Source organism: Protomyctophum parallelum, assembly GCF_964188405.1.
Source record: "Protomyctophum parallelum genome assembly, chromosome: 16".
Taxonomy (NCBI): Eukaryota; Metazoa; Chordata; class Actinopteri; order Myctophiformes; family Myctophidae; genus Protomyctophum; species Protomyctophum parallelum.
In genome coordinates this window covers 33007346-33032161 of record NC_139711.1, presented here as the reverse complement: position 1 = coordinate 33032161, position 24816 = coordinate 33007346, and the positions used below count along the sequence as shown (strand labels likewise).

At 40.3% G+C, this 24816-nt stretch overlaps 1 protein-coding gene across 3 annotated transcripts in view; it reads right to left on the bottom strand.

The window, feature by feature from the left end:
• Positions 1 to 6672: 6672 nt before the first annotated feature.
• The window catches only part of klhl4 (kelch-like family member 4), a 45370-nt gene continuing 27226 nt past the window's right edge, over positions 6673 to 24816 (bottom strand). For all 3 annotated transcript variants that reach the window (XM_083785458.1, XM_083785456.1, XM_083785457.1), the window contains 7 exons: positions 21363 to 21575; positions 17926 to 18112; positions 16893 to 17117; positions 13394 to 13556; positions 11888 to 12100; positions 9001 to 9172; positions 6673 to 8186 (listed from right to left, as the gene is read on the bottom strand). In XM_083785458.1, the coding sequence (XP_083641584.1) occupies positions 8127 to 8186; positions 9001 to 9172; positions 11888 to 12100; positions 13394 to 13556; positions 16893 to 17117; positions 17926 to 18112; positions 21363 to 21575 (1233 nt within the window). In that variant the 3' untranslated portion in view covers positions 6673 to 8126. The remainder of the gene's footprint in view (positions 8187 to 9000; positions 9173 to 11887; positions 12101 to 13393; positions 13557 to 16892; positions 17118 to 17925; positions 18113 to 21362; positions 21576 to 24816) is intronic.

The following is a 24816-nucleotide window of genomic DNA, read 5'->3' as shown; positions in this document are numbered from 1 at the left end:
GAAAAACATGGGCGGAGCATGTCCCAGCATGCATATAGGCTACTGTACCTTCAATACCACAGAAAACAGTTACTGAACATAAATTGCAAACGCAGGCAAATATATTCTCTATTAATTTAGTAGTACAAAAGATAACTGGTTCTCAAACTTTTTTCATGTCAAGGACCACTATACATTTTGTCACGGACCACCATCTGAAAATATTTTGTGCCAGGCAGGAACTCCCCAATACAAAATGTGTGTTGTTAAAGAAACATATTCAAACCAGATTTTTCCAAACATTTCAGTATGTTTTATTTTTGAGGCTAGCCCCTCCTAGCTTTGTGTCTGCGTGTAGCACGGAATGTGAAGATTGAATTGACTGAGCACGGAATGTGATGATGTATGATGATAAGATCGCCAACTTCACACAAGTGTGATTTCTTTTTTGAGGGGTGCCTATATATATACAGCTTTTGTCCCCACACGTCTCAATAATTGCCATTGAAAGGAGAGATTAGGTCAAATTTCCACCAAATATGACGTAAATCTAGTCCATCAACAGCCAATTAAAAGTGTATACATAACTTGTATACATGTATGTAACATGAAAGTAGTATACTGTGGTCAGCTGGACCGAAGGTGGTATGTATGTATGATGGTCATATTCCATAATTTATAATTGGCTGTTGATGGGTGGGTAAAAGGTAATGTATGTATGTAATCTGAAACCTATATTAATTACGTCACCATCAACAGCGAATTATAGAATATGACCACCATGACCATCATTCATACATACCACTTTCGGTCCAACCGACCACAATACTTGCGTGCTCTGCTTGCGCAAGTAATAAACGAGTGAGATGACTCTCTATGGGAGATTGCACCCTCTGGCGTGATTACAGGATTACATTTTAAACACCCAGGGAACCAGGTTAAGGCAACCTCATTGGCTGGGTCTGACCACCTGGGCGCCTAACCCCACCCCATTTCAATCTGGGTTATTGAAGGAGTTTAATTTAATAGATATAAATAGAAAGCCAAGGTGCCTACCTTAGGCATCTTCTTGTTGATTTCTGTAGTCAGCAAACTCTCCTTTTAACAGTTAGTTAGTGTCTGTGAGAGAACAATAAAAATTAGGTTTGCCCAGGTTCACTAGTAAAGATCACGTCTTCAAACAATATATCATTTTGGGTTGTTTAATTTATTCATTGAATAGGAAATTGATCAGGTGAAGGATGAAGGCATGAATGTAGAGGAACGTGATGGTGAAGGAGTGTTGGGTGAGGGGATGTGAGCATTGGGGGGCGAGGGATCAGGGAAGCGAACAAATGAGATGAAGGACAAGGGACTGAGACGCAAAGCGAGGGTCTGAGGGATTGGAGGATGAGGGGAAGAGAGAGCAACAGAAGGGGATGAGAAGGGTGAGAACCTGAGGAGTGAGAAGCAGGTGAGGATAAGGCCCATGGACCATTTGCAGACTGTGGCCATGTTTCCATCAGAGTTTGGAAGCACTCGTTTTCAGTAAAGCAATGTCCTGCTGCCTCCTGCATTATGTGCAAATTCAAAACAGGTGGTACGCAGGGCAATTGAGTGATATCTAACGAGCACGTCCAAACTCCAGCACTTAGAAAAACAATCACCTGCAAGGACACAAAGTAGCTCATAACATGTCTAGTGTCTACAGTGGATTTTTATGAAACAAACACTTTGAGGATAGAAAGAGAATAATTAAATATTTTCGTACATTTCAGCTGCAATGTTGGTGAGTTTGACATTGTGTAATACAATCAGATAGGACTTTTCTGTTTGGATGAATGGGCTGCCAATGGGAAGTTGCACCTAGGTTGCACCTTGCCATTAACTTATATGGTAAGATGGCCGCGGTCTGCATATTGTCCATTGAGCTTGAGCACTGGAATGAGGTCAGGGTGGGCTTGTTTTAAGTAAAGCAAAATGCCAGTAACAACCATCTTGGTAACCATTTGGATGGTGTGGTCTGAGATGCTTTTCCGGAAGGGGAGGCTCCAGTGACGATTAAGTTGATGCCCGACAGGTAGACGCAGATTACGGATGGGTTGATGGCCTGGGACGAGTGGTTGTAGCTGAAATAAGACATGTGCGTGATGTGTTTCAGGGATGGGAATGGCAGGTTGAAGGTGGTGTTGAATGATTGGAATTTCTTCTGTGCAGTCCAATATGAGACAGGGCGGATGGAGCTGGGCCTTGCAGGATGTTTTGCTGGGTGAGGAATATGAAGTGACAGAGTGGATCTGGGGCAGGGGAATGTCTTGTCAGAAAATGGAAGAAGAGCTGGTGTGAGATGTGAGTCTGCAGCCCACGGTAGCTGTCTGAATTTCTGGACATGTCATGAAGAGGGAGAAGGAGACAGAAATGGTGTCATGGAAGTGAGCTGGTCAGATGAACGTAAATCCAGGTGAGGCTTCTGAGGACTGCCATGATAGGATGTGAGGAGGTAAGCATGAGTTCAAGTCCGTTGCTCTCCCCATGTTCCCCATATATGGGGACTAGGTTGGCGGGGGGTGTGTAGAGACCAGGATCACATTAGATAATTGACACAGGGGTGAAAAATGGGTTACAAAATCGTGGGATAAAAAAAACTTTTAGGAGAAGTGAGGAGGTATGACCTTTGTTGATGTGGCGATGGTCATTCCGACCAATCACAAACTGCATCCTCACTTTCACCTTCAATGTTTGCGTTTACACAACACTCAAAACTGGCCATTCAAAGTCAATAGAATTCAATGTTTGTGTTTACACAAACACTCAAAACTGGCCATTCAAAGTCAATAGAATTCAATGTTTGTGTTTACACAAACACTCAAAGATGGCCATTCAAAGTCAATGACATTCAATGTTTGTGTTACCCAAGCTTGACATACTGTAGAAGTAGGGGCTAGCCAGAGCCATATAAGACAGAGTTACGACATTGAGGGGACAGAAAACAACCCGGTCACATGGTTCATGTAACTCGTTTGCCTCGTTTGAAAAGCCTATAGACTCCAATGCATTCCGTAAACTTCCAGTTCAGGCCTTTGTCACTATTTGCCAATAAGCCTATGTAGAAGAGCCGCCATTGGACTGGTCCCATTAAGTGACCGGAGTTGTTGTAACTCGATCTTACTCTATGGCTCTGGGGCTATAGTAGCCCTCCAAGCAGAACCCAATGGTACTGAAGTTTCTGACATTTGTTAGACCCAGACCATGGGGTCCTGTTGCAGCAGTACCATGCCACCTGGTACGCGGACATACATAAAACATAAACAACGTGGATAACGCCTGTCTGCGCTCTTTGACGACTTTTTTTCGTGTGAGGGCTTCTGAATCTGTGAAGTATAAGTACCCATACATGCCGCTGCGAATATCTGCTGTGGCGCGGAAGCCGTTAAGTATTTTTAATCTTTGTTTGACCGATTTGGTCGCTTTGATTCTTCTCTTCCTTCCTTGTTTATTGACACCTCATTGTACCGCCTATCTGGCTAGCTAGTGGCGCTATAGCTATGACAGAGCAGATCAGAGGCAGGGACGTAGCCGCACAAGCCAACCGCACACCGGGAGGCGGTACAATAAACGGTAAACAAACAAGAAATAAAGCGACCAAATCGGTCAAACAAAGATTAAAAATACTTAACGGCTTCCGCGCCACAGGAGATATTAGCAGCGGTTTGTATAGGTACTTATAGTTCACGAATTCAGAATAACTCAAACAAAAAAAGGCCGTCAAACGCCGCAGATACGATGTTACGGAGCATATTTATGTCCGCGTTCCAAAATTCCCATACGAAAATATAGTTATGAACAGGGACCCTACAATAAAGGGACATCCAAATTTCAGAAAAGCTTTATGGAGGGTTCCGAGAGGGGCTAGGGCTATAGCACCCCTAGCCCCTTTCGGGACCCTACATAAAGCTTTTCTGAAATTTTGATGAGTTTTATGTTGGGTCCCTGGTCATAACTATATTTTCGTATGGGAATTCCGGAACGCGGAAGTAAAAATGCTCTCTAAGATTGAATCTGCGCCGTGTGACGGTCTTTTTTAGCTTGAGTTATTCTGAATTCGGGAACTTTAAGTACCTATACATCCCGCTGCGAATATCTCCTGTGGCGCGGAAGCCGTTAAGTATTTTTAATCTTTGTTTGACCGATTTGGTCGCTTTATTTCTTCTTGTTTGTTTACCGTTTATTGTACCGCCTCCCGGTGTGCGGTTGGCTTGTGCGGCTACGTCCCTGCCTCTGATCTGCTCTGTCATAGCTATAGCGCCACTAGCTAGCCAGATAGGCGGTACAATGAGGTGTCAATAAACAAGGAAGGAAGAGAAGAATCAAAGCGACCAAATCGGTCAAACAAAGATTAAAAATACTTAACGGCTTCCGCGCCACAGGAGATATTCGCAGCGGCATGTATGGGTACTTATACTAAACATATTCAGAAACGCTCACACGAAAAAATGTCGTCAAAGAGCGCAGACAGGCGCTAAACATGTTGTTTATGTTTAAGAATGGCTGCGTACCAGGTGGCATGGTAGTGGTGCAACAGGACCCAATGCACTGGGTCGAACAAATGTCAGAAACTTCAGTAGCATTGGGTTCTGCTTGGAGGGCTATAGCACCCCTAAGAAAATGCCTCAAATTGACCTTAATTATTTACTCAATTAAATACTCACAGCTTTGCTTCCCCATTTCAAAATAAAACTAAACAAAACACTGCCACCTTTAACAGACGGTTGTGGGTTAATATTGTCAATCTCTCAATCATCTAATTTGACTCTTGTATATTTTCGATGATGATGTAGGCTAGCAGACAGACACACACACACACACACACAATAGGCCTACTTAAAGAAAACTAAACAAAAAAACCCACCTCTTGACTCTGAAAATCACCGGTTTTAGGCTACAATATTTCCACCTTTCCACACACTGACTGCACAGGGACAACCGGACAACATTCTTGATTCTTGTAGTGTATAATTCCTCCTAGCCGAACAACAACGTATGAAAACTTCCGGGGTAAACAAGCGCACGTCGAGGGCACAACATTCACAGGTGCGTTGATTATTGTGGCCAGCTAACTAGCTGTCTCCTCTGGTATGAATGATTGCTCCCCAAAGGAAGTTTTCATAAGTAGGCTACTGCAGTATTTTAGTTTTTCCTCCTTCTTCTCATTCTTGCTCATAAAATTATTATAATCATAAAATATAAGTTTTATTTAGCCACTAATTCTAAACAGGCCCATCAAAACTGCAGTAGCCTAGGCTATATAGGCCTAGATATTAAAGGACGACTTCACCACTTTTTCTTCTTCATTATCATATAATTGGTCCTGACCTCACTAATAGCAATGTGTGTCCCTTTCTGTCTGTTTAGTACCAACAGGTGACAAAGTGGCGCTGTTGAGCTTCACACTGTAACCAGGTGCATGATGGGAAGCTGAGTTTTTTAGTGTAACACCAGTAATTTGTTGTGTAACATCAGCACAGTGCAGTACAGACCGAGACTACGGGGTACAGGCTTTAGTTCCGACATACTATTGATCCGAAACTTCAATCCCTAACCTAACCATAACCGCAAGCACGGGAGCAGCGCATTTCGGACCATCGCATTTTCGCATCGCATCGCATGTCCGCGCGCTTCGGACCTTTGGTGTGTCGGATCTGCGTGTACACTGTGCACCCCTGCACTGGTGCATGATGAGAGGCAATACAGTACAGACTACATAGTCCGACAGCCATTAGTCCGACAACCAATAGTCCGACAGCCAACTAATAGTCCGACAATGAGACAACCAACAGTCCCACTACTCCAATAGTACGACAACCAACAGTCCCACTACTCCAATAGTATGACAACCAATAGCCCGACAACCAATAGTCCGACACCCCAACAGCACCACTCAGTTCAGACGGGTCTGATTTTTCTACTCAGTCTGTGTCTCATAATAGGCAGGACTCTGGGCTATGGGCAGTTCAGAATCTTGACTCTTCCACTTCCAGTCAATCCAGTGGCATCATTTAACAGACCTTGTATTGTAGGCTATATGTACTTCCCTGTGCTTGACCTTGCAAAGTGCAAACTGTTAATAAAGTATTCAATCAATCAAACAATGGGCTTTAAGTTTGTTTTGCCTAAATGCTTGTATTTCTATTTTGAGGGCGCTAGCCCCTCCTATGCCCAGCTTTGAGGGTAAGTGTGAACACAAACATTGGCTGATGATTGGCTGATCACCCCATAGCGATGATTTGATTGGCTGAGCAAAGTACATATTAAGGATAAAAGTGAGGGCATAAAAGTGAAGACGCCAAAAGTGATTGGCCGGAATGACATTTGTGATGATTTGATTGGCTGATGTATGATGATAAGAGCGCCCCTCACTTCACACGAGTGTGATTTGTACATTCTGTTCAGTTAATGCATCATATTTCAATGTTCTGACAATAAACTGTCAGCTATTGTTTTGATCAATATCAACAAATGACATTTGACTGCATGGTTAAACTCAAATAATACCGTATAAGCAGTTAATGTGTTGGAACTATTGACAACAGCAAAGTAGCTAACCATTTAAAGACTAGAGGCACAGCACAGGACACAGTATTTTAAGATAGATTGATAGTATAGGCAGGCTACACAAAGTAGTGAGTAGCCCAATAATGGATAATTCAAGCAGAGGAGAATGAAGTTGATTTATTTGTAGGTCTGCATGCCGTATAAAATTATGAAACTTAAAAAGCAACATTTGGCCTGAACATTGTTATATTAATTACAAATTAAGTAATGTTTGGTGTTGTGGACATCAAGTTATTATTAAAATCTTTTCATGCATTTTGATTGTTTGAATCAGGACCCCAGTGGGTTTGGAATGATGCTTTTCTTCTTTTTTTTATGTTTGTAATGTATTCTTTCATATGGCCCTGGATTTCAAAAGGAATACACAATGTATCATTCCTACTGGAATTTGACATAGAAATGATCATCTCTATCAATAAAAGGCTATTGTACTATACAAATGCAAATTAAACATTCGCTCCTCTAGCATGCCCAAACAAAAATCACTGTAGATTGATTGGACTGCATTGGTTTAAGCCTAATATAGACTGCTGTACAGCTGTATCACTCACCGAAAATAACTGATTTTCAATTGAAGAACGTGACACGATTGTAGGCCATGAGATGAAGTCTATATTAGGCTTTAGGCATGATTCAATCAATAGAAATGCAGTTTTTGGCACAATCACATATATCTGTACAGCAATGTGAAATATCAATATGATATATTTTGTGTAATTCACAATTTTGTAAATGTTTATTTAACATGTATCAAGACTTCTAAGACAAGCAAATGACTTTGGTGTTCTTCAGCTACAGCCTCAATAAAAAAGAAGACACATAAAAAGAAAATCCATTAGAGATTTCATTTCAGAACACTTTACTCAGCAGGAGGCTGTCCATAAATGTCCTTGCAAACTCATCTCCATTCACAGTGGCCTTCCAAAAACATCTTGACCAAGAGTAGAAAACATTAGGTTTAGACCACGCACTAAGGAAATAAATTGTTACATATTTAGATTATTTTTTTAGTCTCTAAAATATAAACCTAAAAATATAATGTGATGGCACCAATATGAAATGTTGCTATATAAATGCACAATCCCCCTCCAAGACATTTTTAGTCTATGTATTCTAAATGTAATAATAATAATAATATATTATAATAATTAGAATATTATTGTTATTATTATTATGTTTTTATTATTTTGTATCTTGTGGGTATACACAGAGCATTTCATAAAATGAGCACAACAAAAAAATCTTGGCACTAGTTTCTCATAGCTTTAGTACATTCTGTGAAAAATTCTTGATCGGTTGAGAATGTTGAATATCCAGTGCATTGCAGAGTGCAAACGTCTGAATAAATCCTCCCAAGTGGGCGGACAAGTGCGCTAATGACAGAGACAATAGTGTGTGGGCAAAGCTGCGTTTGTGTTTCCCTCTGAATGTCTGAACACTGAGAAATACACACACACACACAATTCTCAGAGGCGATGTCCTGTTGTTTTCATTGTCCACTCTCTTCTGCTGATTTCTCTTGTTTGTATCCTAGGCCGCTCTGTGAGACAAAATGCTCAAGGCAATTTCACCACCATCACGCAGGCGCCTGCCCTGCCAATCTTCAGAGGAACCTCCTGTGGAAGACATGATGAGGTTAAGCGGCACAAAAAGCTAATTTCACTTTCACTTTCACTTAATTAAATTAAACACCTGAGCAAGTTTATCTCATTGTTCTGTTAAAAGGTTTTTTGCGGCTTTCGCCTTTATTTAATGTTTTTTATAGAGGGACAGACAGTAGGCTGACAGGAAATGGGGGAGTGACATGCAGTAAAGGCCTATTCATAGTATGGATTTTCGGTGGTGAGGTGACCACCGCTCCGGTGGTGAGCTGACCACCGGAGCTGAAATAACGTTGAGCGGTGGTGAGTAAAAACAGAGAGAAGGGCTGGAGCGGTGGCGGTGGTTTGCTCTTCACCGCGGCTCGTGACGTCATGTTGTAGTTCAGTGGTCACCTAACCACCGAAAATCCAGACTATGTATGAGCCTTAAAGGCCGTCGGAATCGGGAATCGAATCCGCGGCACACTGCCAGACTTGGGCTACCGTCCAAGGTGCCTGGACCGCTGAGCCACGGCCCAGGCCAGAAGCAGTGCAAATTTGTACAGAAGGCCTACAAGTAAATCATTATTTTACTACATATCAATATACAATATGTATAATAATACAAAAAATATCTTCTACACAGTAAAACCCTTGTGTTAATTTAATTCTGACAGCAGCGGAACAGAAAATTACACTAAAGTGTACATTTGTACACTAAATGAACACTGCAGATGTTGCCGTTTATACTCCATATAACGCCATAATAATATATATATAAACACATACAAAATGTTATTTTGGGGTGGACTTTTACATTTCCACACAGAAAATGGAGTAGCACCAGTACCTCTGTCCACTCGTTGTTCTGCGCATCGTAAGACTCAACGCTGTTCAGGTAGGACTGTCCATCATATCCACCCACAGCGTACAGCTTGTCCCCAAGCAGGCAAACACCCACCGCATCCCGAGGAACACTGAGGGATGCTACAGTCGTCCATGTGTCTGTCTTTGGGTCATACCTGTCATTGGAAGTAGGGACAAGAAGGGTTGATTTGAGAAAATGTAAGAAGTCATATGTGAACTACCTGTCCTCGAAAATGTCTGAAGCTGGCTGATTTTCGGAGGAGATAAACAATATCAAAACATGAAACATTGACTTTCAGATTATAAACAACACCCTAGCACTCCTTTTTCCTTGTTCTGTTCCGTTATGCTATTTTTGTTACTCTGACAGATCTAGCTGTAGTCACTCTGGATGAGACCGTCTGCTAAATGCTCAACCGCACAGTTGTATTTAATAATAATAATAATACACTTTATTTATATAGCACCTTTCATACATAAATGCAGCTCAAAGTGCTTTATAGGGCAGAACACAAAAACACAAGCAAGCAGTTAAAACAATAAAACAATCGCAAAGAACATAAAATATAAAAATATGAAACAGCAGCAAATCAATCAGAACAGATTAGAAAGTTAGAGTAGTCTTGAGTTGAGCTTTAAAGATGTCTACAGAGGGTGCATGTCTGAGCTGTAGTGGGAGGTTATTCCAGGTCTTCGGCCCGTATTTTTTTAGGCACTTCGAGCAGGCCAGCAGTGGAGGACCAGAGGGAGCGGTTAGGGACATATCTAGGTAAGCAGTCACGGAGGTAAGGAGGTGCAAGACCATTGAGAGCTTTATAAATAAGTAAAATCAATCCTAAAAACCTCTGGTAGCCAATGTAGTGAGGCTAAAACTGGATAGACGCCTTAACAGACAATGTCACACTGATAAGCAACAGCATGCGTGCGCATAATGGCAGCACAAGAACACCACCTATCATAAGATGCAATGGAAAAGTTCTAACTGCACTCACGTGTAAAAAATGCACCATCAATCATTCAGATGCTGTTTTTCTCCCAGTGTGGAGGAAGAATGATTAGGATTTTTATTGTGATCTCTCGTCCTTGAAATATATAATCCTTGGTTTCTGTTGTGTTTGAACAATAATAGCAATTCAAATAAGTTATCCTCACAACCACACCTCCAGTCGCTGTCAGAAGAATGGGAGGTGCGCTCATGGTCAAGGCAGCAGCAGAGCCTGTTTGTCCATGGCTGCACGCGCACCTGTGACCCATCAAGTATAATTTATGTTTCGTCCCGCGATGATGTCGCGCACGCAGACCTCTACGCTCACAACAGTCGCATCCGCGATGCGATGTGAGCTTGTATATCAGCTGTTCTCTGTGTGCAATACTGTTGCGCTTTGAAGTATAAATGTCTCCTAGGGTGCATCTCACTAGCCAACACATAAGAGAGATTGAATGGACTGAAACCAGCGCTCCCCAAAACAACAGGTTTGGAGATCTGTTGGGAATTGATTACATGAAACAGTCACCCGTGTGCCCAGTCCCAATGTTTGTAAACAAATAATTGGTCTATATGTTCTCTCATCTTGGTTTTAGTTAAAACTCTAGTTAAAAACCCTTTAGTGGTAATGCCTTACTGAAATGACTGCCAAACATCGGCTTCTTTGTATGCTTTGGAAAATGATTGCCAACAATGTGAAGTACAGTAGTCATAGTCAGTGAGCCATTAACCACATGAACCCATTTTCATTGAAAATAGCTGATCTACAAGCTTGGCTCACCTCATGTCACGTTGTGAAATGTTGTGTGCTTGTATCTTAATTCAAAGAGATATTTCACTTTCAAAATGTTTGGTATCATTTTAACTCAGGCTTTTGTGAGCACCCAGACAGTCACTTGATTCAATATTTAGACATTTGATATTCATTTTATCAGACATGCCCCCTTCCTACAGTATACACACTCATTGTAACTTCAAACTCCATTTTAACCATGATAGATGCATCGAAAACACCCGTCCTCGGTTCTGGTGACTGATATTGTCCTTCTAATACGTGAGGGGGCTGTGTTTTTTTCACATTCAGGTTGAATTTACAATGACTTTATAGTATATGAAAATTAATATCAAATATCTAAATAAACACTGAATCAAGCAACTTAAAAACTGCATGGGGTGGTCACAAAAACCTGAGTACTGTAGATATTGAAATGACTCCAAACATGTTTGAAAGTGAAATCCAACTCCAATTCAGAATGCCGCATTCAGACTTTAAAGTGGAAATGAATACTCTCCCCGTGTAAGTAAGACGCCAAAAAATTCTTAAATGAATAAGCTGTTTTGTCTAATGTTTATGTTCAGTTGTATGTATCAGAATTAAGGAGGTTGTATCCGTCACTCATGCAGTCATGCTTGTACCTGTAGGAGTGAGTTAAAATAAAACTTCTTAAAAGTAAAGACAATAGCAACGTGCAGTTATTAAGTTATAGTCACATATGAATCATCTGTAATTATGTCACAAAACAGAATTCAAAGTTAGGTTTTCCAGTTGTTTTCATTGTTGTTGCCATCCTCACTGTATTCATGAACAAACTCACTCAGTCATATCACTACAGAATGAGATACAAGATAATATCACAACCACCAGATGGTGCCAGATGCTATCAAATAAAACCTTCCATCCTTCTATACTGTCTGACACAGTATTTCAGGAATGTCTCAAACTGCAGGAAAGGGGTTGGCATTCAGCTTGTATGCAACAGCAATTTAACTCCTTCAGTTTTTAATACGGAAGGCATTATTCTCAGCCCCACCCTGTGTTGGATCCCTTCTCATGAATTCCAATCTAAAACAACTAACAGTCTTTTTAACAGAAAGGGATGTTTACCTCTCAACACAGTCTGACAGTCTCGAGCAGTGGTTGGAGGCGGGAGCATCATGTCCGCCCACGGCATACAGGAAGCTGTTGTACGTTGCCACACCCACGCCGCCTCGTCTCTTTGCCATGGGAGCACACATGCTCCACTTGTTGGTGTGTGGATCAAAGCATTCCATGGACCTTAGGCATGAGCTGCCATCTCGACCACCCACTGCAAATAATCTGGAAACGCACAAAAAAACAAAATTATTTATTTTTGTACATTTTGTATCCTACATACATGTGACCCAAGACCTCTGGCAGACATTAAACTAAGAATACAGTACATTTTACATTCTACAGTACCATCTCAGAAGTTAAATATTTGGCAGATCCAGTGACTGAATAATTGGCAATGTGCCAAACTTCACAATGTCAGAGATAGTGGATAGTATAGGATAGCCCTTCTCTGGAGATCATCTTCTCCCAGGGCAAATACTTCCAACTTCCAACTTCCAAAAAAAGTCTCCCATATGGCCTGTAGCAGGAAAATGGGGGCTGTGAAAGCAGATTCCTTGTTGTCTATTCCTGACCTAGATGCAGAAATAACTCCAGGATCTATCTAAGCAGAAAGAATGAAGACATTGTAGCCAAGTGGCAGCCTCTTTCTTTCCAGTGCACCAACAGATTGAAAGTAGGCTGAAGATGAGATGTTGACTGCTTAACTTACTTTTTTGTCACACTATTATACATTTTTACAAAAATATTTAAAAATAACCCCCAGAGCAAGGGATCAACCGTGTATTCATAATTTAGTTTGAGCAAAGGATACACGTAATTGACCCTGACTGTATGGGTTGATCTTTACATTCTGAATGATTACGGATTTGACTGTGTACAGTATATTCCATTATTGGTATGCTGTAGCCAAAGCGTCGTAACTAAGAGAAAGACTTTTGTAGGGTGCTATTTTTACCAAGGTTTATACGGTAGTCTTATTCTACGTTTAAACTAAAATATGTAATTCCTCTCAGCAAAATAATTAACCCTAGGTGAACCCGGGTGATTATGTTTATGTGATTTTCATAATTCTGCTGATGTCTGGGTTGGGTGGGTCCTTACCGTCCTTGGGTAGCTTCATGATGCTCAGTGACATCATAGAGTTTGTTTCCCTGCCCACACCCCTGGTTTTGTCTACAGGCAGGTTTTTTTACTGGACCATTCTCACATGCCCCAGGAATGGGTGGACCAAAGTAGAAGTTCCCAACTCCATAATTATTTTCAAATAATACCCAAATTTTTCACAGATTTTGCCCTCATGATTATCGTACCTAAAATTGCCATGTATTGCTGTACTTTAATATATTTGGATGAGAAATATGTTTTTATGGAACATATTACATTGGGTAAAATATACCCAGTGGTTTAGTGATGGTGTGAGAAAATGAGGGTATTAGCAGCATTGGCAACTTTCAAGCCAAGATGGTCCATAGTTTGTTGTGATGCAGATCAATGAGATCATGGAGGAACACTTACTTCCCGTTGAGCGCGGTGACTCCCACAGTGCTGCGCGGCGTGGACATGCTGGCCACGTAGTTCCACTGTCTGGCCTGGGGGTCCCAGCGCTCCACCGTGTTCAGATAGCTCCAGCCGTCATGTCCTCCCACAGCATACATGGGACCCTCCAGCACAGCAATACCTGCATGCAGTAGTACAGTAGGTTACAGAATAATGAGAATATGTAGGCATATGCAGTGGTGGAACGTAAATAAGTACATTTACGTACATTAAGTACTCTACTTAAAGTACAAGTTTGAGGTAATTTTACTTTACCAATATGTTTCCAATATCAAGTACTCTTACTTCTACACCACTACATCTCAGAGGTAAATATTGTACTTTTACTCCACTGCATTTGAAAAGAAAAGATACTATTACAAAACATCAGCCACAATCAGCCATTTAAAAATAGCCGATCTACAAGCTCAGAATGTGTCGCGATGTCGTACTTGTTCCACTTCCACCACTGGGCATATGCAAGGTGCAGTACTTATATACGCAGTGTTATTTTGTCTGGTGATCAAATATTACAACAGGGTAAAAATCCTCATTTCATCTCTGAAAGAGAAAAGGTTAAAAAAAGGGAATACAACCACAGTAAAGAATACAGTTTACACTAGGCCTACAGTTAACTTTCATCTTTGTTTCAACATTCCTGGAAGAAGCCCGGCACGTAAAGAGGCTGGATGTACAGTGTAAGCTGTGTACACTTTACACTGTTATTTTTCAAAATGCTGGAATAACGGAGAGTGAGAGAGAGAGTGAGTCACTTTTACAGAGCTGACCAAATGTATTCAGGAAACTGGAAGAATATAAAATGCATTGTTATTTCTCATACCCAAGCCACAGAGGAGAGTGGTTTTCAACAGCAGCTATGCAACACAATGGATATAGTTGTGTTCTCATTTTCTTTGATCCAAGTCCAATTACCTTGAGGATACATTGGCGTGAAAAAGCATTTTGAGAAACCTACAGTTACAGACATAATATGCATAATAATATGGACAGTGACAATCCCTACTACTCTTCTTATTATTATTACTGTATGGTTCTGAAGTGAAAAATGTGATTTTTTCTTTATCTCACTTCATGATGGACACAGCGGGCCACAGTAGGTAGACAATAAGCCGACATATATTCAGCCCCAACTGTGCACACCACAAGCAGAAGCAGTCAAGCTAAATTTGCTACAGGCAAGCTCAAAGACAGCACAGGAAATCTACACAGAGTAATCTTCTGGGGAAGCAAATTCACTGATACCTCTGACCACCCCGGATGAGTGGGTTGGAGGCTGAGTTCGTGACAAGATCTCCCTGCTCCGTTACCCAGGCCTGTTTCCACTGTGTGATCAAAATGCTCCTGATATGGAATTTATCGGCTAAGGGAAGGGTAAAGAAGAGCAAGGCTAGGCCCTGCCAAGCTTTGATAGGAGAATGGGAAAATATCAAAGGTCTATTGGAAAATAAATGTGTGTGTTTTCACAGCATGCCAGCTGTGACCCTCTGAATTTGAAAACTGCAATTTTAGACATTCCATAAACTCCCAGATAGTGGGGCTTTTCTGTCTTTATTGATTGTACAGTGGAGAGAGATAGGAAACAAAGGGAAAGAGCAGGGGAGAAATGGCCAGCCCAAACCAGGAGACGAACCGGACCTGCTGCCAGGCTTCAAAGTTTACACACAGTATGCACACCAACCATGGCCAAATGGTATTTTTACTAGAGCAATTATTAAAATATTGTTATACAGCCTTCTGTGTACGTATTAGGGGTGCAACGATACATTTTAACAGCGATACGATACGTATCACGATACATGGTTGACAATACGATACATGGACGATATTGGTTCATTAGGGCGATACGATGAGATACGATTCAATGATTTGAAATCGATACAGTAACTATTTTAAATACATTATTTTAAACTAAGTAATTAAACCCCTCTTTTAGAGTTTTCGATGCAGTTACTATATTGTTACACCCCTAGTACGTATGTATGAGTGCTCGTGCGTGTCACTTCGTCCACAATAACTCAGTACCCTATGCCTATAGCATCGGCAAATCACAACGCACGGCCATGAAAACTTCAAAGATCAATAAATCAGTTTTTGACATAATGGTGCCCTTTGATGGTCAGTGGTCAAAGGTCAGCAATGCGCCACATGGCTCAACTATGCACAGTTTGCACACTTGTAGGTTGCCCTCCCTTAAATAAAGAGTGTAGAGATCTGTATGAATTAAAACAAGAGTGGCTCATCCAATGCCCACTGAAATATTAATATCCTATAATTATTCCTTAAAACATGAACTAAATATGTAATTCAAATTAGTGTGATTCCGTTAACACATAGTTATATGAATAATTGAATAAAAACAAATAAGCATACTGCATAATGCATTCACAAGTAGTTGACTAAATAATAAAAATGTTGCGGGCATAATAGTTAATGAACAAGGCTATAAAACATAATAGCTCATGATGTATTATGTTGTAATGATACTAATAAAGCCTTTTTATTGTTGAATGTTGTTGTTGTTGTTGTTACATTTTTATATAATGAAAAACTGTTTAACCATATGAACCCCAGCATTCCCATTCCGGGGAGCATTTCCATTCTTGGGAAACATTCGCCAAAAATAGCCAATCTACAAAATTCAAATTTAAAATAAAATATTTCTTCTTCCTATTATTAAAATTGGCTTAAGAGAGGATGGGCCGGCGGGCTGACCGGCCAGGCTCATGTCACTGCCAGGCTCATTGTTAGGTATGCTCATATGATGACAACGGATATGGTCTAAAAGTGTGAAAAACATATTTTTCATTAAACTACGTCTTTAACAATTCATGGAGCCAGCTAGGTCCTTAGTTGTTACAGATATAAAATCTTTCATGGCACGTCTGATAAATGAAGTGTGAAGTAGCCCGAAATGGAGACAAATCCTTGTTTTCCTAGCCCTCACCCAAGCCAAATGTCTCTCATGGTTTATCCACAGTAGGCAAAAAAAAAGAAAAAAGAAAACCGAACTACAGCAATAGAAATCCCTTCACATTATGACCATTGTCTAAATCTCAAATCTAAATCTCTATGATACTCATAACATATTATTGATGCATTCTTCGCACAGAGTTATCAAACAAACACCATTGATTTCATATCATTGTACCTGCAAGGTTTAGCTATAAACTGAGTCCAGGGATATAATAAATCAAGCTAATTGGTCTGACAAGCATATGTGGAACACTCACCAACAGTGTTCATTTCATCGACTAAAACTATGATTTAAAATGTCTGTTGACTACCTTTTTTCCACTGGCAAAAACGAAATCAAAATATCTAAATTATCGACTAAAACTAAACTAAACATTTCAGATTACTAAAACATGACTTACCGGTAAACTAAATGACATTTGATTCAAAAGACTATGACTAAAACTAGATAAAAAAGTGCTAGATAAAAAAGAACACTGCTCACCAAGTCCATGTCTATGTGTTGACATAGGGGGCATGGTGGACCACACTTTGCTCACTGGGTTGTAGCACTCCACCATATTGGACGTCTTCAGTCCATCCCTGCCCCCCACCACGTACAGCTTGTTGTCGATCACCGACACGCCAAACTGGAGCCGACGTCCATTCATGATGCCAACCTGGATCCACGTGTTTGTACGCAGGTCGTATTTCTCTATAGTAGTGGAGCCTTCAAGAAAGGGAACAGACAGCAGTTATTTACTTTCAAAGGGGTTTGATCGCACAGTCACCATTGCAACAGAAGTCAACCTGGCAATCTGGACCCTCCGAGGCAGATGTTTCAGCTGTCTTTGATCTGATAAAGGCCTTCTGATTATTCCTGCAACTAAACTTCCACATTGTGGAACGCCCTTTGCGTTAAAACATGCAGAGTCCGTTGATGGTTTTAAGAACTTGTTAAAAACGTAGTTATTTAGTAAGCACTATCTTATGATGTGTTTTACTTGATATATTTGCACTTCAATGTTTTGCTTTTCTATTGTTGTTTTTGCCCTTGTTTTAATATGATGATATGATGATTTTACCTTGTTGACCACTGTACAGCACTTTGTAACATTGTTTTGAAAGGTGCTCTATAAATAAAATGTACTTACTTACTTACTTACTTACTTACTTACTTACTTACTTACTTACTTACCTACTTACTTACTTAGTGAAATTGTCACTCAATATATTATGATGCAATAGAAATATATATTCCTATTACAAAAACATATAATACACTGTTTTCCATACAGGTCCTGTTGTTATGAAATAGTAGTTGAAATGTTTTGGTTCTCTTAAATAATTAAATCCAATGGTTTGAAGTTGAGAATCATAGAGTATACTGTAGCACCTACAGTATATTTGCAGATCTTGTTAACAGTATTTATGAAAATACAATAAAAATTTCAATAAAATGAATCATATTTTGATGCACACACGTTTATTCCCCGTAGTCTCCATGATTGTAAAACACGTGAAAGGCTGCACCATACCTTTACTAGCATCCATTCCTCCTACAGCATAAAGTGCACCAACAGTTGATTTTCTGGGTTTGGTTCTTGGGCTCTGGAACATTGGACGACGCTCAGGCAATAGATGGTACTTCATGGCCTCCATTAGAAGCTTTTGGCACTCTAGGTCATCTGAGAACATCTTGTTGTTTTCCAGATCCGCAAGGAGCTAGGTTGAACGGAATTACAGTATTTGAGAAACATTGTAAGGAAGGAAGATCGTTTTTAGAGTAATCTAGCTTGTCTAGAAATGCACTGTATTAGCAGCAGGGAAATTCTAACACCAAATACTTAACTTAATGAGTGTCATATCATCAAATGTATGGGATTAGAGAGGCAGAATGGAATGCAAATGAAATCACTGTAGAAAAATAGATCAACGTTCTCATTTTCATAATCACAATGTGGATAATGAATGTGGTGGGTTATGTACATTTCAGATTTGACCCTCATACCTTGATATGTGACTTCAAAGTATGGCTAGGGTTGTCACAATTATTACATAATCACCATTTTCTTGAATTATCGTCAATCGTTTCCATGTTGAATAATATCCATACATTTTCACACATTTTTCTAAAAACAGCACAAATAGCATATCTACAAGCTCGCAACATGTCATTCGTGACGCGTTGTAAGCACGTAGATCAACTATTTCCGCTATTTTGTACATTTTTAAAAAGAAAAAGTGATTAAATGTGTAAATAGTTTTTTTTGTATATTTAAGTTCTTTGTCATATATCTTCCCTCAGTTCCCTGTGCAATTTGTGATTACGAAGCCTAAAAGGTAAACAGAATTGTAACATTCCAATGTTCAATGCAAAAAAACACAATTAAATCGTTAATCGCAATTATTTGTGACAATTAATCGTCAACTAAAATGTGTAATCGTGTTGGCTGCCCTTGTATGGCTGCCCTTGTTTGCACAGTTTGGCAGATAATGCACTTTGCATGACCTTATTTATGTAGATTCTTGAAAACATCCGAAACAACTATGCTCTTGTCCTTTAGAATAGCCTCAGAATAGCCATGCAGCAATGTCACTATCAGTAGTCATGCATCACTCTTTTGCTTTCAGTAAGCACCACTTTTACTTTGTGCAGGCATGCACCAGTCACACGCGTGTGCGCTTTGTACACACACACACACACACACACACACACACACACACACACACACACACACACACACACACACACACACACACACACACACACACACACACACACACACACACACACACACACACACACGGCCATGTGTGTGCGTGTCTTCTTATGTATATATTGCGTGTTTATATGTACAAATCATAATATATAAAGTGTTGGCTACGATGCCTGAGTGTATAATTTATATCATTGCCTGAAGAAGGTCAGTAGATCGAAAGCGTGCTAAATAAATACATTGATTGTGCGCAGATCTGAGTCTGCGGAGCTTCCCTTTATTTTTCTCATAATTTAAATAATTAAAATGATTATTCCATCAGTCACATGCTTGTTGTTAATTATAGTGACAGTTACCCAAAAGTGACAATTCATAACTTATGTCTTATAGGCATGATGGCAACAATACCCCAGGTTGGAGAAAAAAACAAATGTGTCCTTTAAATAGAAGGATAAATAGTAAATACACATAGTGGCTAATTTAGAAATGTTTGCTGACAGTTAAATTGTAAATTGTCACTCATGGGTCTGTCTCAGAATTGTTGTAGTTGCTCTATGCACTATGCATATTTACTTATAGTACCTGATATTGATAATTGTGTCCTAAAATGGTCAAGTGTATGGATTAGGCAGTACAACCTTTTTCAGGTCCCTTTAATGGTATAATATGTAATATGTAATAAAGGTCTACAATGATGGAACTTTTGTTTGTTTGTTTTGGGACAAAAATGACAAAAGGAAGTGAGATAACTTTTTCAGAAAGTAGGCACCAAGCAAAAAGGTGAGTTTGCATATTCTTGATCTGAGAATATTGTTAGAATCCAAGTAGAGGTTATGTAAATACATGTGCATGTGATCTTTTTATTTGAGATTTTATTTGAGATCCTACCAGTTATCTCAAACGTGGCTGAAAAGTGGATTGTTGAGTCTATTGTCTATAAACATCTAGACAAAGGTCACACCCCACTACATCCTATGCAGTCTGGGCCTTCCACTCCACTGAGTCGGCAAACTGCCTATTCACTGAAAGTGTGAAGTGTGCTTTGGACAAAGCCCCCTGTGCAATGGCGGTATTTCTGGACTAAAAAGGCGTTTGACTCCATCAGTCACCACTGCAGGTCCTCCTGTCCAAATGATCACACTTCAACGTTTCCCCAGAGGCTATCCAGTGGTTAGCTCATATCTCTCCAATGGGGAACAGTGTGTAAGTGTTAATGGTGTCAAGTCTCCTTAACACACCTGCTCGGTTGGTGTCCCCCAGGGATCAATACTAGGACCAAATCTGTTCTCTCTGTTTATAAATTATTTACCAACTGATATGTGTACAGATGTATGCAGATTATGCTGCAAAAGCTATGCAGAGGTGTCAACGGTTTTAACTTCTGTTTTGACCAGTGTTCAAGACTGGCTCATAGACTCATGTCTGCTCTTGAACGCAAACAAAGACTGTCTGCATGGCTTTTTCCAACAGACCAGTTGTGTTTCACTGTTCCCAAACCTTTCTGGCCGTACACCCCCTGTTACCTCCCGACCTACAGTAGCTGACGCACCCCCGCACATAGGAATATAAATTGCATAAGCTATATAGAGACATATATTTCCTTTTTATCTACATATATGAACCTGAATATGGCATAATATATGCAGCATAGGCTATATTCTGCATATACTTGCCATATATTTAAAATAAAACCATAGCACCACCATTAGCCTTTTCATGTCGCGCACCCCCTAGAAGGCGCTCGTGCACCACAAGGGGTGCACGCACCACAGTTTGGGAACCACAGAGTCATCAATTGTGTTTCTGGTTGGGGAGGTTTCTGGGTGGGGAGGAACTTGTGTTCTGACCCTTGGGGTCATATTAGACTCAACCTTAACCTTCAAAAAATATGTGAAGAAAGTTACAAACACAATCAAATTCAGCCTTCAAAACTTTAAACAAATTAGACCCTTCCTGACAGTTAGTGCTGCCAGATCCTATCTTCACTGCATGATTCTATCACACATTGAGTAGGCTACTGCTTCACAAACTGGTCTTGCACAGGTGTGACGATTCTCCAACCCATAGAACAGCTATACAAGAGTGTGCTTAAAGTGTTCCATAAGAAACTTCACTCATATCACCACTGTCACATTCTTCAGAGTTAGTTTTTAGTGAGTTTTACCAATTTTTACATTTTTCGGCATGCAAGCTTTTAGTAATTTACAATGTTTACTATGTGAACAAGAGAGTGAACTATTTGCAGTTTCACTTACCTGTGGAGGTAAAAGAGGCAGGCGGATGTAGGCTAAGAGAAGCCCAAGGTCCTGTTGCCGATGTTGGACATCATACCTCACCCACATCATCAGGGCCTGGAAGATGGTTTCTTCATCTGGCACGTTGATGTCATCGCTGGACAACAGCTTGATGATCTCAGCGGTGGGGAGCAGCAGGAACTCCTGGTTCTGAATGACCTCCAGAAAGTGTTCCTGCAACAACGATAGGAGACATGTATAAGCAGATAACATCAGTCATTAAGAGTGCGTGCGTGCGTGCATGCATGCATGCGTGCGTGCGTGCGTGCGTGTGTGTGTGTGTGTGTGTGTGTGTGTGTGCACAATGTGTGGGTTTTTAAGATGAGATAAGATATATAAGATCAGATAAACCTTTATTGATTGCCAGGGGTGAATTCAGGTGTCATTGAAGCAACAACGATAAGGAGAGGTACAGGCAAGAGCCAAGAGCCAAATACAAAACTAAGATATAAGAATAAAAAATTAAGTTATAAATAAATAAATACCCAGGCATATGTACATCCTAGTACTCCATGTGAAATGCAACTAAACATGCTCCTCGCGCCTGCTACTGTAGCTCACATAAGGGATGGGACTTGCGAGGGGCTCCCCATAATAATAGCATCCAGCTTCGTTCTCATCTGCCCCTCCGCAACCACCTCCAGACTATACAGTTCAGTTTGATGGTACTACTGTTAACAAACTTGTCAAACATTTGTTGCCTTGAAAAAGGGATATTGGAAATGCATACAATATAAAAATGTAGCTATACTGTACATTTATAGTGAGTTATGCACTGTATACAGATTGAAAATAGTTTGTTGTGACAAATCCACTCCTTCAACAATAAGCACAGAATCCATATTTTAGGGGGAACATTGGCCAAAAATAGCAGATCTACAAGCTCACAACACAACGTGTGGACTGAAGATTGGCTACGTTTGCTGAAGTGATTTGGTGTAAATGGAAAAAAGCGGTCCGTGTACAGACCCAACTCAGGTAAAATGAAGTCTAAAGGGTTTAAGTGGGTTAAAAGTCATTGGACATTATTTCCACAAGATTTGTGAGAAGAGTGAGATGCAAACTATTAAATTATCATATTAAATTATCATATTAAATGATCATATAGATTATAGATCATATAATTCTGTAATCAACCAGCTTCTCTAATGAGTAACATCATGCCATCAGTCCCCCAAATGCAAACATAGCATGAACAGTGGCAATGGCTAAATGTATCCAACAGAGGTACATACTGTATATAGAGCTTTCATTTAGTTTTTCCCTAACATTTCGATGAGGGGAATAAACCGAGAGAATCATCACATTAATAAAAAGGCCAGCTCGGAGTTTTGTAGGAAATGTTCTCCATGTAATAGCTTGCTAGAGATTGATCTTCCATTTACTGGCCATAAGCCCAGGCGATATTACGATACTGGGTGGCTGCCTCTTCAAGGACAGTGTCCCTAGACAGTTTCATTAGCGATGATGCAATATAAAAGACCTTGCGTTATACCTCTTTGTTACACCGAACATAAAAACAGAAGAAGAGAACAAATCCTTGACCGGGACAGTGACCTGCTTCCTCTTTGATCGAAGCGGCTGACCGTTATTTATTGCACAGCCCAAATAACTTGGACAAATCAACACACTGAAAGTTCACAATTAAGGAAAAACAAGGAAGTTATTGATCATCGATCGATCTGCAACAAATTACAGTGCCTCGAGGAGATCTATCATGAGAATGAGAATTAAGAGCTTTGCACAGACAGCCTTAATGAAATGAGGGACATCCATTGATTTATTGTAGAATTACGAAGGGAGCCATACCATCCAACTGTTTGACATTTCTGTAGACTGATTATTTGTAATTACCATCCCCAAATTGCTGACAACAAAATTGAAAACATTAACTCAACCCACTTATTTTAGAACTATTTAAAAGTATGTGCTCTCAGATGTGTTAAACTAATTGAGTCAACTGCTTGGAAAACAAGATCATTGCAGTGGAAGACTACACAAATCGATCCAATTAACGGAAAGTGTAACTGGCTGTCTGGCTCATAATTGTACTTTGGGATGGGATTTTTTTTTTATATTTCAAAACATCAAGGCATTGAGAACCGTGAATATAATTTTAAGTGAGGCATCACTTTGCTAACCTGACTGCCAGATCGCGGCAGTATTGAGTTCACTCCTCCTATCTTGATCTGGTCTCTCTCAAGCAGAAACGATGAACCGGAAGCAGCGGGACAAAAAGTGATATCTCCATAATAATTTTGAGTTGTAGTCTTGTTAGGTTGTGTTTAAATTTGCACTGTGGCAGCGCTTCAATCAGGGGGGCAGTCAGACAGATATTTTGTGAAGCCATAAGGAAATCGGATTTCCTGAAAATTCATATAATGGCCTGTTGTGGCACTGTCATTGGGCTCAAAAAACCCCATAGCTCCATAGAGATCCATGTATTTGGGCCCAACTTCACCTAGACTGTATTACCTTAATAAACATGGTCATGAATAATTTCTGCTTCCAGTAACTAGTTTAAAGTCTCATTTCTAATGTCATAATATTCTTTTGGGAAAGTTATGGTCCCATTTATTTAAAAAATGACCATAAAGTCCCGTATGTTCTGAGGGGCGTGGCTACCGTTACAATCTATGAACGGGATCCCCCACCCACTCGAGTCAAAATAAAAACCAACGAAGAAGAAGGGGGGAAGTCCCGCCTCGTTGTCTGGGCCAGCCAATGGCTCAGCTGGGCCCAAACGGATCTAGAAAGATGGCGACTTACAATTCAAGGACTGACAGGCTTCATTTTACGTCCATATCAGACCCGGAGAACGATTTGTCCATATTTTTTTACAGTCTATGGCTTCAATACGTCATCAGTCTCGCGTTGATCCCTCCTCTAGGGGCGCATATCGCTCCGATCAGCATTTGATCGGAGTACGGCGTCTCTGCCCGAGAGAGACCAGATGGGAGCACAATGAGGAACTCACTGCTGCCGCCATCTGGCGGAGTCAAGTTATCACTTTGCTATGGAGGCAACAAATACTGGTCAATATGCTACTACTGTGTCTGCATGTTATACTGTATCCCTCTTTTGGACTTGAGGGTTCTTCTATTTTTATATAATTGTGAGCAGAGAATATAATTAGAGTGTAGAATTAATTTCACAATGCATAGGCTATATTCTTGACAGTGGACAGTCAAACCAAATAACAAAACATCTCATTTTTCGAAAAACAACACTTTCACAAAGGAAAAGGATGCCTGACAGGGAAAAACAGTCTTATCAAAACACAACCTGCTCCATTCAGAACCCAGAGGATGTGGTTCCAGGAAGCGCTGTGCCCTCTGTGTTCATTACTGAAGCCATTGAACAGGAAGACGGCCCTCTTGTGCAGTTCTGTGATTAGATTAACCTCTTGGTCCTG